The sequence below is a fragment of the Eublepharis macularius genome, chromosome 6 (assembly GCF_028583425.1).
Source record: "Eublepharis macularius isolate TG4126 chromosome 6, MPM_Emac_v1.0, whole genome shotgun sequence".
Lineage (NCBI taxonomy): Eukaryota > Metazoa > Chordata > Lepidosauria > Squamata > Eublepharidae > Eublepharis > Eublepharis macularius.
Genome location: NC_072795.1, coordinates 24860560 through 24876090, shown reverse-complemented (window position 1 = coordinate 24876090; position 15531 = coordinate 24860560). Strand labels below are relative to the sequence as shown.

The following is a 15531-nucleotide window of genomic DNA, read 5'->3' as shown; positions in this document are numbered from 1 at the left end:
TCCCCCATGAGCCCTTCCGCCGCTCACCCCCCATGAATTATTTCTCCGCACTTGCTTTTACTATTGCTGCTATCATCTATGAAATTGGTTTTAACTTCCTGAATTATCATTTTAAACCCCATGTATCTATGTATTTATGATTTTAACCATTTATGAATTAGCCTACCCTCAATGAATTATGCCATGCTTGCACATTTCACTTTACCCTGTATGAATTGCTTTTAATTGTCCCTGCTTTTAATTCTATGTATCTACTTATGATTTTAACTATCCATGAATTGATCCATGTATATTAATTGCTCCTGGTTTTTAGTGCTTTTAACCCATCATGAATTCTGTATGAATTACCTCCAATCATGAATTAATCAATGTACACAATTATGAATTATTGCTATTTATATGCATGAATTGATCATTGCTGCCTATTACTATGAATTACTATTGCTATGAATTGTTACTATTTATTCTGACAATTGCACTTAGCACACCCCCTGGTGTGAACCCAGAGACCTGCAGCCCATTGGCTGATCTAAATTGCACTTATTCGGTTAGGTGGTTCTCCAAACTAAATTTTTGAGTGACGCCTCCCCCTCCTTCCCTTCCCACTCCTTCTTCGCTCGAAGCTCGACCACCGGACATTGCTGACCACCTCGCCTTTGAAGTCAAGTTCGGAGACCCGCGCGCCTGACGTCCCGGGGTCTCCGAGGGGGGGAATTGTTGCCAAGTAGGCCCCCTCCCCTGCTTTGAAGCCCGCTATGAACTGTGCTAAAGTTTCCTGCATTACTGTTTCACTGCTGTTTCACAAAGACTGCTTTACACGTGTGTGTTCTGATACACGTGTCAGTTTCCTGCCTGCGCGTCAATTACCTTGCTGCTGCAATAGACTGTGTAGTTTACTGACCCCATGTTTGGTTAACTGCACAAAAGGACTCTCTTTCTGGGCAGCCCTGCCCTGACCTGTGTCTGGATTTCCCAGTGTGTGTTTGGACTCTGTTACAAGTGTTCCCCGTGCCTGCTTTGCCATCTGCCACGGACCGTGCCTGTTCCCTGCTTTGGACTGTGTTTTAAAGTGTTGTTCCCGCTGCCTCCATGGAAGCCTGCCTCATATGGGCCCAAGCCGCTGCTAGCAGCCGGGCGCCTGCCGGGGAAACCTCCAGCGAGCCTGGCTAGGCGCTCCCTGGTCAGTCCCCGCCTGGAGCCTCCCGTGAGCCGGTCGCCGAGCTTGCCCTCGCTACCGGGCAGCCTGCTATCCAGCCCCAGCTATGCCCAGCCGGCATCCATGTTCTCAGGCAGCCAGAAGACCCTGGGAAGAAGACTGCTTTGAGAAGCCATTTCGGCGAAGCGGGCACACCACGTCCGCAGCGAGAGCCCCTCGCCCCGCTCTGCATATCTTAGGAGCCGCCCCGGAGAAGGAACTAAGTGCCGACCATCCCAAGCACTTAGAGAATGCATCTCAAAGAAACCTCCGCATTCCAAAGCTGATGACATCAGGACAAGCCCTGTCCGCTGGAACATCCTTTCAGCCCACTTGGATTTCCCCCTCCCTCCTTTGTCCCCTCTTCCTGAGGTGTCACTTATCACAATCTGATTACCAAAGTGGCCCATCCAAGCCATTCAGTAGCCCATTAGACCCTTTGTTTTAATCTGTGAGAACCACCAAGTACAGCACCAGCCCCAGGGTACGTTTTGGGGTATTTAAGCTGGTCTCCCAGACCACTCGGTGCTCAGGCCATCCCTATCCAGACTTCCTTGCTGTCCGTCTGTGGTCCCAGTGCTGGCATTGGGCCACCTCGCTGTTGTGTCTCTGCTTCGCTTCAGGATAAGTGAGTATTCCCCCGATCATCGTTGGGAACCAGCTAATGCGAATGTCTCTGTATTTCCTACGCTATATTTCTTAGACCTTGTATGTTCTTTGTATGATTGTGCAAGCTAGGCTTACGCTACACTCAATACACGTGTTTGGACCTTACTCCTTGTCTGCCTCTTTTTCACTAGAGTGTCTGGGATCGGGACCTCCGTAAACATAGGTTATGATCCTCGCTTAATATTAAAAGTTACAGACTGCTATAGCTAATTCCCCATTATAATAAAGAGCAGTTCTGGTAACAGCTGGGTGGTAGATACCCTTTGTAGGGGCACAGTTACCTCTAGATGGCTGGCAGGGAGGCCCAAGGCATCAACCATATGCCTGGTGGAACAGCTCTGTCTTACAGGCCCAGCGGAAGGATAGCAAATCCGTCCGGGCACTGATCTCTTTAGATAGAGCGTTCCACCAGGTTGGAGCCAGGATCGAAAAGGCCCTGGCTCTGGTGGATGCTAAATGGGCCTCCCTGGGGCCAGGGGCCAGTAACAGCTGTTTATAGGGTTGCCAGCTTCAAGTTGGGAAATTCCTGGAGTTCTGGGGTGTGAAACCTGGAGAAACCTGGAGAAAGTGGGGTTTGGGGAGGGAAAGGGCATAGCATAATTCCATCGAGCCCATCTCCAAAAGTAACCATTTCCCCAAGTGAACTGATCTCTATGACGTGGAGACCAGTTGTAATTCCAGGAGATCTCCAGCCACTTCCTGGAGGATGACAACCCTAGTTGTTTATCACTGGATCAAATTACTAACCAAGGGCAACCCTGCTTAGCTTCTGAGATCTGATGAGATCGGTCTTGCCTGGGCTATCCAGGTCAGGGCCATGTGAATCTGTACCCCCTTGATTTAAGGGTTTTGACTGTTGGTGCTGTATAGATACTGGCTGATTCCGCACACGTTGGATAATGCACTTTCTATGCACTTTATCAATCGTTTGAGGTGGATTTTTTGTTCCGCACATGAAAAAATCTGTTCCAAATGATCTATAAAGAGGATTGGAAGTGCATTATCCCACGTGTGCGGAACCAGCCACTTGTTTTACTCTGTATGCTATATTTTAACACACACCTCTTTTATAATGCTTGTTGATAATATTTGACTGTAAAATTTGATGATTCTGCATTTTGGCATTTGGCTATTTATGTTTTGATATCGCTTGGTAATAGAAATGGTCTTGTGGGATTTTTTTTTCAGTTGGGTTTTTTATTATTATTTCATTACTTTTAACGTTGCTTTAAATTCTATTCTAATATATAAGCCACCCCGAGAACTGTCTGGATTCAGAGACAGCATATAAATATCTTAAATGAATAAGAAGTTATTCCCCTGTACCACTATTTGATGTCATACAAAACGGCACGTATTCATAGCGTTTACTCAAGGGAGTTGTACGTTAGCAACAAAATGGGCAAATTCAATATTAGGAATTATGAGCAAAGGGACTGGGAAAAAAGAGCAAGTTTCCATTATGCCATTATATAACTCTGTGTTATGGCCACATTTCAAAGACGGTTATGCCATCTGAAAAAAAAATATCTTAGAACTTGTGAAAAGCTATCAAAAAGCAGGTGAGGGATTTCTCCTCTTGGTTCAAATTACAGTCTGAGCCAGAAATTAACTTTGAGTTTTAGTTTTCACTTTCATAGTGCAGTCAAGCATATTTTAAGCCTAGGATTATGAAAAATAGGGACTTCATTAAAGAACAAAAAGATTCAGCTTTCAGCGTGAGGCAACCCCGCACTAAGATTACATAGTTTGGTTTATCTGATTAAAAATATATCCCCAAAAATATCCTATCAATATTTTCCAGGTATATTCTGGAATCCCAATCAATATCATGATTCTTGGATAAACCAGTATTGTTGACCTTGATGAATGTCAAAAATATTTGGAAATGATCAGAACTGGCATTTTAAAGGCTGTGGCATGTTTTTTATCCCTTGCTTTGCAGCTTTCCCAGGCCAAAAAAATGAAGGTGGGGATCACATGTTAGGGAGAGCTCAACTGCCTGTCCAATCACGACTCTCTCATGTGGTCTATGAGAGAACTGCTGTCATTGAACAGATAGTTGAGCTCTCCCTAACATTCCATTTGCCTCCGAGAACTGCCTCCCTCCCCTCCCTTTTTTTGCTTGGGAAAGCTGCAAAGCAAAGGGGGAGAGCGGCTGCAACCAGCTGGCAAAGCAGAGAATTTTTTGGAGTACATAGCTTCTGCTGCCAGGTTGGTTCTACTGGGATTCTCTGGTTTGGCAATTGTTCTGTTGGACTTCGTTGGCTTTGTTTGCATTGGGATACTTTTGATCAGTGTGTGTTCTTGTGTGTTTGGCTAGGGCAAAAGCATGGGATTTCCCTCCCCCCAATGAAGAGTAGCTAGGGTAACCTTGTTCTGAGGCCCATAGAACTGGACCCTTTAGTACAATATTCTTGAAACATGGGACGGGTGGTCTTTAGAGGACAGGTACCCATCACTACACTGCAATTTTGGTGCCATTTGTCCTCCAGTACACTGAAAAGATTCCCCCACAAGGAATAATGGACCCAGTTAATTTTGGAATCCATTTCACCACCTAAAAAACAGATTCAAATACAAAACCAGTATTTTTGGATGGAAATATCTGAAATACGGATATATGACCTTCCCCTAAAATACCACATTTGGCCCAGGCATCTCACTCCATTGAAAATTCCAGCTAGGTAGAAAAGGGCTCCTATCTATGCATTTAGGATTGGATCACACTGAAAAGACATTCTACTGACACACCCCAACTTCCCTAAATCCCACTTCCAAATTTCCCAACCCAGAGTTGGCAGCCCTAACTGCAGCAGGGAAAAAGAGGCAGGGAAGTCCTTCCATGCGCAGACATTTTAGAAAAGCAAGATTCAAGTCCAGTGGCACCTTTTAAATTTTAGCGGGACTCTGAGGGCCAAGCTACAAGTGACGAATGACACTTGAACGGCAAGTATATTTCTCCCTGTTCACTTGCCCTCCACTCAATCCACTTGCCGTTCAAGTGTCATTCATCACTTGTAGCTTGGCCCACAGTCATTAGAAAGGAAAGCCCTGAAAAATGAAGCAGAGATAGAGCTGAAGGGTATAATCTCATACCTGTTATCGACATATTTTTCCGGGCCTCCAAAAAGAAGAGCCTGGTAACAGCACTGCAGTTCTCTGTACCAGAGAGAGAGTAGCAAGCTGCAGATAACGTGTGTCTTCTAGAGGACAGCCTGTCAGTAGAACTCCCTTTCTGCTGAGAATCTATGGATAAAATTCATGATTCAAGTCTGGAAAAGAAACACACTCTTCCATTATGTCAACAATGCTGACAATCTAAAAAGACATGCAATTCCTAGTTCTGTGCACATTTTTTTTTATGGCTTCTCTTTCAGCACCTGCCTCCACAGAATCCAAAATAAGCCTTTGTGCTTCTCTGAGTTTAAAAACCTGTTCAGAGAGGTTAGCGTGCTGAATGGAATACCCTTGGAGGAAAAACATATATGAGCCAGTGGCAATTTCCTTTTCAGTTAATTCTTTCCCCCAAAGGCAAATAAATATAACCATGAGGACTATATTTTTTTAAAAAATGGAATCTGAGATCAAGAGCTAGATAAACAAACATCTATGCTCTGAAAATAAATGAATCACATTGCTCAAAATGAAGGCACTTGAGGGTTTTTATTGTGCCATATATCTACAAAAATCAGTGAAAAGTATTCTGGTCATTGCATAACTAAACAAGAATCTTGAGAGACCATAAAGATTAACACATTTTTATCTAGCATAAAGTTTGGTGGACCCAAGATACCATTTTTTCGTGTGTGAAATAGGCAAACTTAATGCACAAACCTTTTTAATTTTTTACAAAGGCACGTTAAAAAACCCTAAATATAAGTAAAGCGACGTTAGAGGTTTAAACAATGCAAGGCATCTATTTTTACACCAGTTTCTATATACAAGTAAAATATCCAAAGTGGAACAACATGAAATGTGAAACATATTATAAGAATACATCATATAAGACATATTTTTGCAGAGATGGCATCTCAGAATCTTTCATACATTGTACATTTTGCAAAGTGACAGAAATCAAGGCATTGAATCAAAAGGAATAGTAGCCTGTGTAAAGGGGGATGTGATTCGGTCAAGATCATGTATTTGGAGATTATGAAGAGCAAACCACACAATGTGTTACCCAGCTGTATATATGCATGCATTTTACTTCCCCCACCCCCCTCTCCTGCAGAGCATGAGGAAGGAATCCTGGTTTAAAACTAACTCCAGTTACACATGAGGTGGGCTCTAGACCACAAAACTGTACGATTCCATCTGCTAGCAGAGACGAATGCTGTAGTGCAGGTTAACTGGAATTAGCTTTGCTGCCCTCCTCTATGAAACAGGATTCTGAACCTAGATTATATCTTTGGGCCAAGCTACAAGTGACGAATGACACTTGAACGGCAAGTGTATTTCTCCCTGTTCACTTGCCCTCCACTCAATCCACTTGCTGTTCAAGTGTCATTCATCACTTGTAGCTTGGCCCTTTGTTAAAAAATACTGTTTGTGTTGGGGAAACTACAGTTAATGTATGGATTTGTACCTCACAGATGACCAGAGTTAGTGGTAAACCAGGATTTTTTCCTCACATTTCACGAGTGCGGTTGAGTAAGGCACACGCACACACCTGTCAACAGGCCAAATTCATGCATATCCAGGGCCAGTGCGCCCGTTGAGGCAGGTCTGGCCCCCCGCCTCGAGCGCTGAGGCACCAAAGGGGGCGCCAGAGGGGGCGGGGTGTGTGTGCCGTGGAGCTGGCAGTGGCAGCGCTGGCGGCTGAGCGGGAGGAATGGGAAGCCGCTTACTCGCCACCCCCGGCCACCTGCCGTGCCTGGCCCACAGCTGCTGCAGCCTGCCATATCTTGGCTTGCTGTGCCATCTGATGATTGCAGCTAGAGAGGAATCTACATCACAAACCATACTGCAGACTAGCTTTTAATCATTTGCATGTTGCCTACATATTTCCTCAGTTTTAATGTGATTTTAGGTGTTCATGCAATGTTCAGTTCCATTTTGACCTATGGGTCAATCCAATACATTTTATGACTGCCACTGCCTCATGAATCACGATAAAAACTTATGAAACATGGCCCTGTTTGAAGACAAATGAAATGACCCAGTTGTTCAGTCTATTTTATTTTTAGGTAAGCAAGTTCGTTTAGGATTCTGCAGGAAGCATATTCTGAGAAGGACTCTCTCAGAAAGGTCCATGAATTTTGCATGTGCATGCCTCCAAATAATAGCAAATGGCTATTCTTTTGTTTTTAAAAAAGCCTTTCAGTTCTACTTTTCAGCAGAAGGAGATGCTGGGATTCTATATGCTGGAATTCCATTAGCGGCAGATTGTCTGAGGACCATATTCTGCTCCGTGTGTTCGCAAGCGCATTTCACATTAGGGCCAGGATCTAAAGAGCGACTTGCAGCACTTCCAAGGGTTTGGGTGCACCTGGAGAATCTTTTACAAATAATTAAAACAAAACTCTGAAGAGCAGACTCGCGTGCCCATAAACTTCCATTTCAAAACTGGTTTGATACGCGAAAGGGGAAGGGGCTTGGTTGCAAAACACAGGCCCAAAGCTCCCCTTGGTGGCAGAAATCCTCGCTCAGTTCTTTGGACTCTCGCCAGTGAGGATTACCAGCCCCACAAGTAAGCATGTTGCCATCCTTTCGATAATGCCGAGTGGTAATTAAAACACAGCGTGAGTGAGAAAGGGAGAAGAAGATAGCCTTATGAGATTGCTTGCTTGTAAGCAAAACAAATTGAAGCAAAACAAACTGAAACACGTGGTGGGATGCAGGTTTGGAATGGAAGGCCACAGAGACATGGTAGGGCTCGGTGCCCTTGCAACCTGCGTCCCATCCCGAGGCATGCTGGGTGTGGGGCTAGGAGGATGGATTATTTCCCTCCACCATGGTTGTTGTGCAACACCAGCTCCATCAATAATAAGACCAGAACACTGCAGGATTTCTTTGCAGTGGAAAAAGTGGACCTGGTGTGTGTAACTGAGACATGGGTGAAGGATGGCAAAATGGTCGCCCTGAAAGAATTCCCCCCCCCCCAGGGTTCTCAGTCCATCACCAGTCCCAGAGGGATGGTCGGGGGGCTGGCCATTCTCATTCAAGAGTCTTTTTCCTTCAGGCCACTCCCAAAGACCACCGGCATTGATTATGAGGGCCTGACGTGGGATGCTGAGGAGAGTTTGGCTATCTGTTTGATGTACCGACCACCTAGCACACCAGCAGCTACCCTGCTGAGCCTGTTGGAGGTGGTGGTGGGGTGGGCTTTGGAGCACCCTAGGCTAGTAGTCTTGGGTGACTTCAATGTCTATGCCAAAGACACCACTTCCTCACATAGATCCAGAAGAGTTAGCTGTGTTAGTCTGTAGTCGCAAAATCAAAAAGAGTCCAGTAGCACCTTTAAGACTAACCAATTTTATTGTAGCATAAGCTTTCGAGAATCATAGTTCTCTTTGTCAGATGCATGGAGGGCAGAAAGAAACTGGTCAAATATTTGGCAGTTTCTTTCTGCCCTCCATGCATCTGACGAAGAGAACTGAGATTCTCGAAAGCTTATGCTACAATAAAATTGGTTAGTCTTAAAGATGCTACTGGACTCTTTTTGATTTCACTTCCTCACAGGCTGCGGACCTAGTGTCTTCCATGGCAGCACTAGGACTCTCCCAGTTTCAGCTCCCACGCATCAAGTGGGCCACATGTTGGACTTGAACTTTAGGATGGGGATCCAGGTGGACCTTGATGCCATCAAAGGGGTGCCGTGGTTGGACAACTTTGTCCTGAAGGCTTGTCTGGGAGAACCAACCCCCTCCTGCATAGGCAGTGAGCAAATTTATGCTCGCCCACAGAGACTAATGGATCCAACTGGTTGCCAGAATGCTCTGCCGGATCCGATGCCCCCTAGCGGTTTGTTGGATGAGCTGGCAGAGGACTGGTATGACCATCTCTCAGAAGCCATCGACGATATCACTCCCCGTCACCCTCTCTGTTCCCATGACAGAATGGCCCCCTGGTATACACAGGAGCTACGACAGATGAAATGGGAACTGAGACAGCTTGAGCAAGTGTGGCAGCGGAATCAGGAAGGAGAGGTGAGATCATCTTATAGACCATTTATGAAGGCCTATGAGGTGGCTGTGAAGGTGGCAAAGAAGGATTACTATGCCACCTCCATAGCGTCTGCAAGCTCACGCCTGGCGAAATTGTTTCAGGTAGTTCGGTCTTTGGTCTCCCTTTTGCAGGGAGTCTGCCAAATTAAAAATTCAGCCATAAGCTATGAGGCTTTTGGGAACTTTTTTGCAGATAAAATCTTGTCTCTCCTCTGTGACCTGCCAGCCACAGTTGATACAGTAAGGGAACTGGACACCCCTTGGCCATCTTCTGGCCCAACTTTAGACCACTTCAGTCTGGTCTCCCAGGAGGATGTTGGCAGGATTCTGGGGCTGGTGAGGCCCACTACATGCTCCTTGGATCTTTGCTTTTTGTGGCTGGTTAAGGCCAGCATGGATGGGCTGAGGGCCCCACTGGAGGCAATTATTAACTTATCATTGAGCTCCAGGGTTTTTCCCGGGATGTTAAAGGAAGCCGTAATGAAGCCTAGTCTGAAAAAACTTTAGACCCCACCGACCTGGCCAGTTACTGCCCAGTCTCAAACCTCCCATTTCTGGGTAAAGTGATTGAATGGGTGATGGTGGAGCAGCTTCAGGGTTTCCTGGAAGATGCATCGGTCCTGGATCCATTCCAGTCCAGCTTCCATTCAGGTCACAGAACTGAGACAGTGCTGGTCACCCTCACAGACAATCTCCATAGGCAGCTGGATCGGGGCGGGACGGCACTGCTGGTGTTGCTAGATCTCTCAGCAGCATTCTACATGGTCGACTATGAACTGTTGACTCATTGCCTCACCAATGTGGGGATTCAAGGGACTGCCTTGCAGTGGCTTGTCTCTTTTCTCCACAATTGGGGACAGAGGGTGGCACTTGGGGGGAAGTTATCAGCATGCCAACCATTGGTGTATGGTGTCCTGCAAGGGGCGATACTTTCTCCCCATTATTCAATCTTTATATGTGCCCCCTTGCCCAGCTGGTATGGAGTTTCGGACTGAGTTGTCACCAGTATGTGGATGACACCCAGTTGTATCTGTTGATGGATGGCCAGCCTGGCTCTGTTCCTGATGCCCTAGGTAGAGCTTTGGAGGCTGTGACTGGGTGGATACAGCAGAACAGACAGAAGCTGAACCTTACGAAGATGGAGGTCCTGTACTTGGGTCATGGGGTGGTAGATACGGGGATCCAACTCCCGGCATTTGATGAGGCACCACTTGTGCATGTCCCGTCAGAAGTCTTGGCATGATACTGGACTCCTCCTTATCAATGGAGGTCCAGGTCATGGCAGTTGCCCAGTCTACCTTTTTCCATCTTAAGCAGTCCAGGCAGCTTGCCCCCTATCTTTCAACTCACAACCTGTGATCAATGGACAGTGATCCATGCAATGGTCACCTCCAGATTGGACTACTGTAACTCACTGTATGCAGGGCTTCCCTTCGGTCTGACCCAGAAATTGCAATGGGTCCAGAATGCTGTTGCTGGGGTCCTGACAGATACCCTGTACAGGGCACATGTGACTCCAATTCTGCAGCAGCTACACTGACTCCCTGTGGAGTTCTGGATCAGGTTCAAGGTTCTGGTTTTAATTTATAAAGTCCTAAAAAGACTGGAACCAACATACCTGAGGGTCCACCTCTCCCCGTATGTACCCCGGAGAATGCTTAGATTAGCAGGAAAACATCTACTGGTGGTCCTGGGCTTGGGCCTCGGCCAGGGCGTTTTGGTCCTGGCCCCAACCTGGTGGAACTCTGTCAGATGATACTCGGGCCCGCCATGACCTTGCGTCCTTTCGGCGGGCCTACAAGACAGAGATGTTCAGCCAGGCGTATGGTTGAGGCCACCACTTACATCTATTGAATTAGCCTCCCTGCCGGTCTCCTATCAGCAGGGGGTTATACGACTATTTGCCCCACATATATGAGTAATGACTGGAACATCAGTCTCACGTCTCCAGCCCCTCTCCTCCTTCTATGGGTTGTGGGGAAGGATAACAACAACAACAACAACATTCGATTTATATACCACCCTTCAGGACAACTTAATGCCCACTCAGAGCGGTTTACAAAGTATGTTACTATTATCCCCACAACAAAACACCCTGTGAGGTGGGTGGGGCTGAGAGAGCTCCAGAGAGCCGTGACTAGCCCAAGGTCACCCAGCTGGCATCAAGCGAAGGAGTGGGGAATCAAACTCGGCTCTCCTGCGCTCTTAACCACTACACCAAACTGGCTGAATGGAATCCTGTCCTGGGACATTAGAAGTTAGATCGTAGAGCTTGTTTCATGCCTCTGAATTTAGATTAGCGAATTTTGTGATTTTATTGCCTTTTTATTGTAACTTATCTGTATTTATTTGTATACTGTAATCTGCCCTGAGTTCATTCACAGGGAGGGTGGACTATAAATTTAATAAATAATAATAATAATAAAAAGCTGAGACCAGCTTTAGAAATAGTAAAAGAGAGGTCTGCAACATGGCAGTCATGGGCACCATACTGCCTGTGAGAACCTTTCCTGGTCCCCATCAGGGCAGGGCCAAGTGGAGCTTCTACCCAGCAGGGATTCTGATTGGCTGTGCAAATTTTTTAAAAAAATTACTTCAGCAGCTCCTGCTACCACAGCACACCAGCAACCAGCAGGAGGTAGAGGAGCCAGCAGTTATCTTCCCAACATCCTCATACACACGTGTGATGATGTCACTTCCAGGAGAGACATCAACATGCAGGCCCTAGAAATGCTCCCAGGCTTTGCACTGAGCCAATTTGGGTCCCCAAACAGAGCGAATCAGTCTGGCACCAAGTCCCAGAGCACTCCTGGGGCCTGCTGGGAATGATGTTGTCATGCCATGCTGGGAGCACAGCCCAAGAGGCCTGTTTCCAGCACCTTTCCCCCCACCAGTCAGGTAAGCAGTGGCAGGGGGAGGAGGCTGTGAGCAGGGGATCCCCCACCCCCACCAGCAACTCTAGCAAGGACATTCACTGTGACACTGAAGGTAAGCTGTTTGTATGCCAGAATGTATTTGTATGCTACTTGTTCATTTTAACAGCCATCCTCCTAAACAGAGCTTCTGCCTGAAATTTTGAAGAGTTACTTTTACAGTTATGCATAACCTCACTCCCTGACATTTTGTCCTGTGGCGGCCATTTTATGGTTGCACCCACCACCCAGTGTCAGAACTTCAAAGGTACTTACTGGGTCAAAAAAATCGGGGGACTCCTGGATTAAAAGGATAAATTTCCTAAATCTGTTTAGGCATAAGTTTTGAATTCAAAATTCTGAAAGCAGCTAAGGAAATTAATCCAACGTGAGGTGCAACAGGAGTAGGATCGTTAATCTCACTGGTCCCATGTTTCGTAGTGAGAGCAGATTGTCCCTGCCAAGCCTGGCCTCTCTGTTACCCCCTTTCTTCCCTTTCTGGATCCCCCTGTCCTCTTTTTGGTTGTTTTCCCTGCCTTTTTGCTACCATTTAATGCTATAATTGCTCTGTTTTTTTTACTACCTTTGAATGCTCTAATGTTCGGGCTCTTTGCAGTTCCTTAATGCTTAATGTTTGAGATGTGGCATGGTGTAGTGGTAACTTTCTCAGAAAAGGATTTTGGAGAATTCGGTTCAGTTCAGATCATAGACACTGGGTGATGTTGGGCCAGTAATTCTCTCTGTCAAGCTAACCTTCCTCAAAGGATTGTTGTGAGGATAACATGGAGAAGGAGAGAACCAGGTAAGTAATTGCTAAGCTTCTTGGAGAAAGGACAGGCTAACAATGTGACAGAGAGATTTTTTTCTTCGCTGCAAACAATATACTTTAGTTTTAGGTCCTTTCATTTTCAGAAATCTCCCTGCAACATTTCAGTCATATCCATTAGAAGCTGTTTCGAAGACATATAGATTTTAGGATTATTTATCCCATGAAAATTAGTCAATGTCCAATTTGCAAATTTCAAAAACAAATCTCCCTTTCTGCGGCTGATGCAGAAGCGGCAGATCCGAAGACTTCTTTCTCATCTTTCTGCCTGGTGTTTTATAGGCAATCTAGATAGCAGGATTTCAGAAGATTAAATATACGGTCCTTTTAAAACTTGTCTTGGGAAAAAAAACCTCAAGCAACCTCAAATAAGAAGCATAAAACCTGTTTGCCAAGCCTTCTGTGAACATACCAAGATATGTTTTTTCCCCTGCTGTAATACACCTTCTTCCCCTCTCCCCCAACCCATACACACCAGTATTTCTTCCATAATGGAAGCTGCAGTTTGTAGAGTAGGGAACAATTACAAATTGCCTGCTGGCATGGTGCTTAATATATGATAACCATTAGCGTGTGAAGACTCTCAACCAAATGAAATTTTTCAGGATATGAACGGCCTCCAGGGGAAGCACAGTGGCAGGAGGCCTGCCTGCCATTATTTATCACTCTGCACCAAAACAAGGCAAAAATTAAGGGAATGCTCCCTGCTGAAGGTAATCATGTATTTTTTTAAAATGCTGATGAAGATCCAGGACAATAAACAGAAGTGATAGCCTTGAGTGCGAAGGAAGATTATCAAGGAAGACCAACACCCCCACTGCCTTTTGTCACTCTGACAAGGGAAAGGCATAAACAACCTCCTAGCTGGAAACTCATTATTAGTAATTTCATAGATCAAAGTTTTCCTAGCCTCGTTGATTCCACAGAATGAGAGGCTGAAGGCGCTGCTGGGGATGAAAACAAACAACCATTCACCATGCAGCAAATTTTACAGATGGGCGGGGGGGGGGGGGCGGAGGCGCTCATTGCCTGGAGTGCCTGCTTACATGACCCCTCCTTTACTCCCTTGGATTGCAGATCAGCTCAAATTATCCTCACTGTGTGGGCAAACCCTGCAGGCAATCAGCTCCTCAAGTAAATATAAACCCAGGGAGGGCCAAACGGCATGTGATACTGGAATTAGGAATCCAGAAGTGTAAGTTTGGTCCCCTAAGGGAGTTGTGGCAGCTTCACTAGCCCAGAGTAACCTAAGCTTGTCAGAGCTCAGAAGCTAAGCAGAGTCAACTATGTTTAGTATTTTTTGGATGGAAGACCACCAAGAAAGACAAGGGTTGCTCTTCAGAGGACGGCAATGGACAACCACCTCTGCTCCTCTCTTGCCTCGAAGGGATGAACCATGGCCATGAGGGTTTGCCATAAGTTGATTGTGAATTGGTGGCACTTTATTGTTATTAAAATGTTGTTGTAGGAAAGAGTTAAGGTTGCCAGCCTCCAGCTGGCAGCTAGAGATCTCCTGGAATTACAACTGATCTCCAGGTGACAGAGATCAGCTGGAGAAAATGGTTGTTTCAGAGGGTGGACTCTATGGTATTACAATCCACTGAGGGTCTTCCCCTCCCCAACTCCACCCTCTCCAGGCTCCACCCCCCAAATCTCCAGGAATTTCCCAACCTTGAGCTGCAACCCTAGGAAAGGCAAATATAGATCTGAGCTGCAAGTCTTGATGGTCGGGGTGCTAACTCTTTTCTTCTCTCTTCCCAGACTGGTAATGTCCTCCAGGTGTTCTGCCTGTCTTTTCTCTTACCAGGGCTTAAAGCAGCTTGGGAGCATTTATTATTAGGGAAATTGGGAAGAGTCAACCACCCACTTGCAGCTTCTCAAGGCTGAATCACACAGCTGGAGTTCTAATTATGGAACTCCAGTACTACTTGTACTATGCTCGCCCCTTGATGTAGCAAGTTACCCATTAACTAACTGGTGGTCTATTTTATTCCCCTGTGCAGCTCAGGTTAAAGCTGGTCTCCCTTGTGTTACCAAGCATTCTCCAGCCTCTCCCTGTCCTCCGCGAGCTCAGCAGGGTGAGCAAACACCATGCAAAGTTCCAATGATAACGCAGGTTTTCTACCAGCCTCCGCCACCCACCACTGACAAATCTCTGTTTACCGAAGTCTAGAATGTGCTCCTCTTATAGTGCTGCCAACTGCAGCTTGGGAAATTCCTGGAGATTTGGTGGCTGTGCTAGAGTGGTCCCAGTATGGAGACAGGAGGAAGATCAGCGGGAATATGATGGAATAAACTCCACCTTCCAAAACTGCCGTTTTCCATAGGGGAACTGATCTTTCTAATCTGGATGCTGGCAACCCTATACCTTCACCTGCTGAGTCAAGGTGCATTTCCTGGTTCTCCTGCAACACACGTCTCAGGATGATTTGCACTAACCTGATCTGGATTGGAGGTGTTTCCCTGGATTCAGGTGAAGTTTCATGGAGGCATTTTCTGTGCTGTTATTCCAGACAACAATTTCACCGCCAGAACTACCTGCATGAGACAAAATGTCAATGTGCCATTAAGGAAGGCTGTGTGCAAACATTCGACTCCGTAGAACATACTTTTCTTTTTAAGGAGGGAAGATGTTGTCAGAATGCATTGTGACACTTCCATAGGGGAATACAAATCAGTGCTGCTTGAACAGCAGTAGCAGCAGCAAAAGAAAAAAGATGAAAATCTATCCTATAAATTAGAAGATTGCTTAAGTCACAC

General features: G+C 45.9%; 1 protein-coding gene across 1 annotated transcript in view; it reads right to left on the bottom strand.

Moving 5' to 3' along the window:
* The window catches only part of WDR49 (WD repeat domain 49), a 176056-nt gene that overhangs the window by 64309 nt on the left and 96216 nt on the right, over positions 1-15531 (bottom strand). Inside the window, exons 12-13 of the mRNA XM_054983530.1 lie at positions 15211-15309; positions 4964-5113 (exon numbers count right to left, since the gene is read on the bottom strand). Of these exons, the coding sequence (XP_054839505.1) occupies positions 4964-5113; positions 15211-15309 (249 nt within the window). The remainder of the gene's footprint in view (positions 1-4963; positions 5114-15210; positions 15310-15531) is intronic.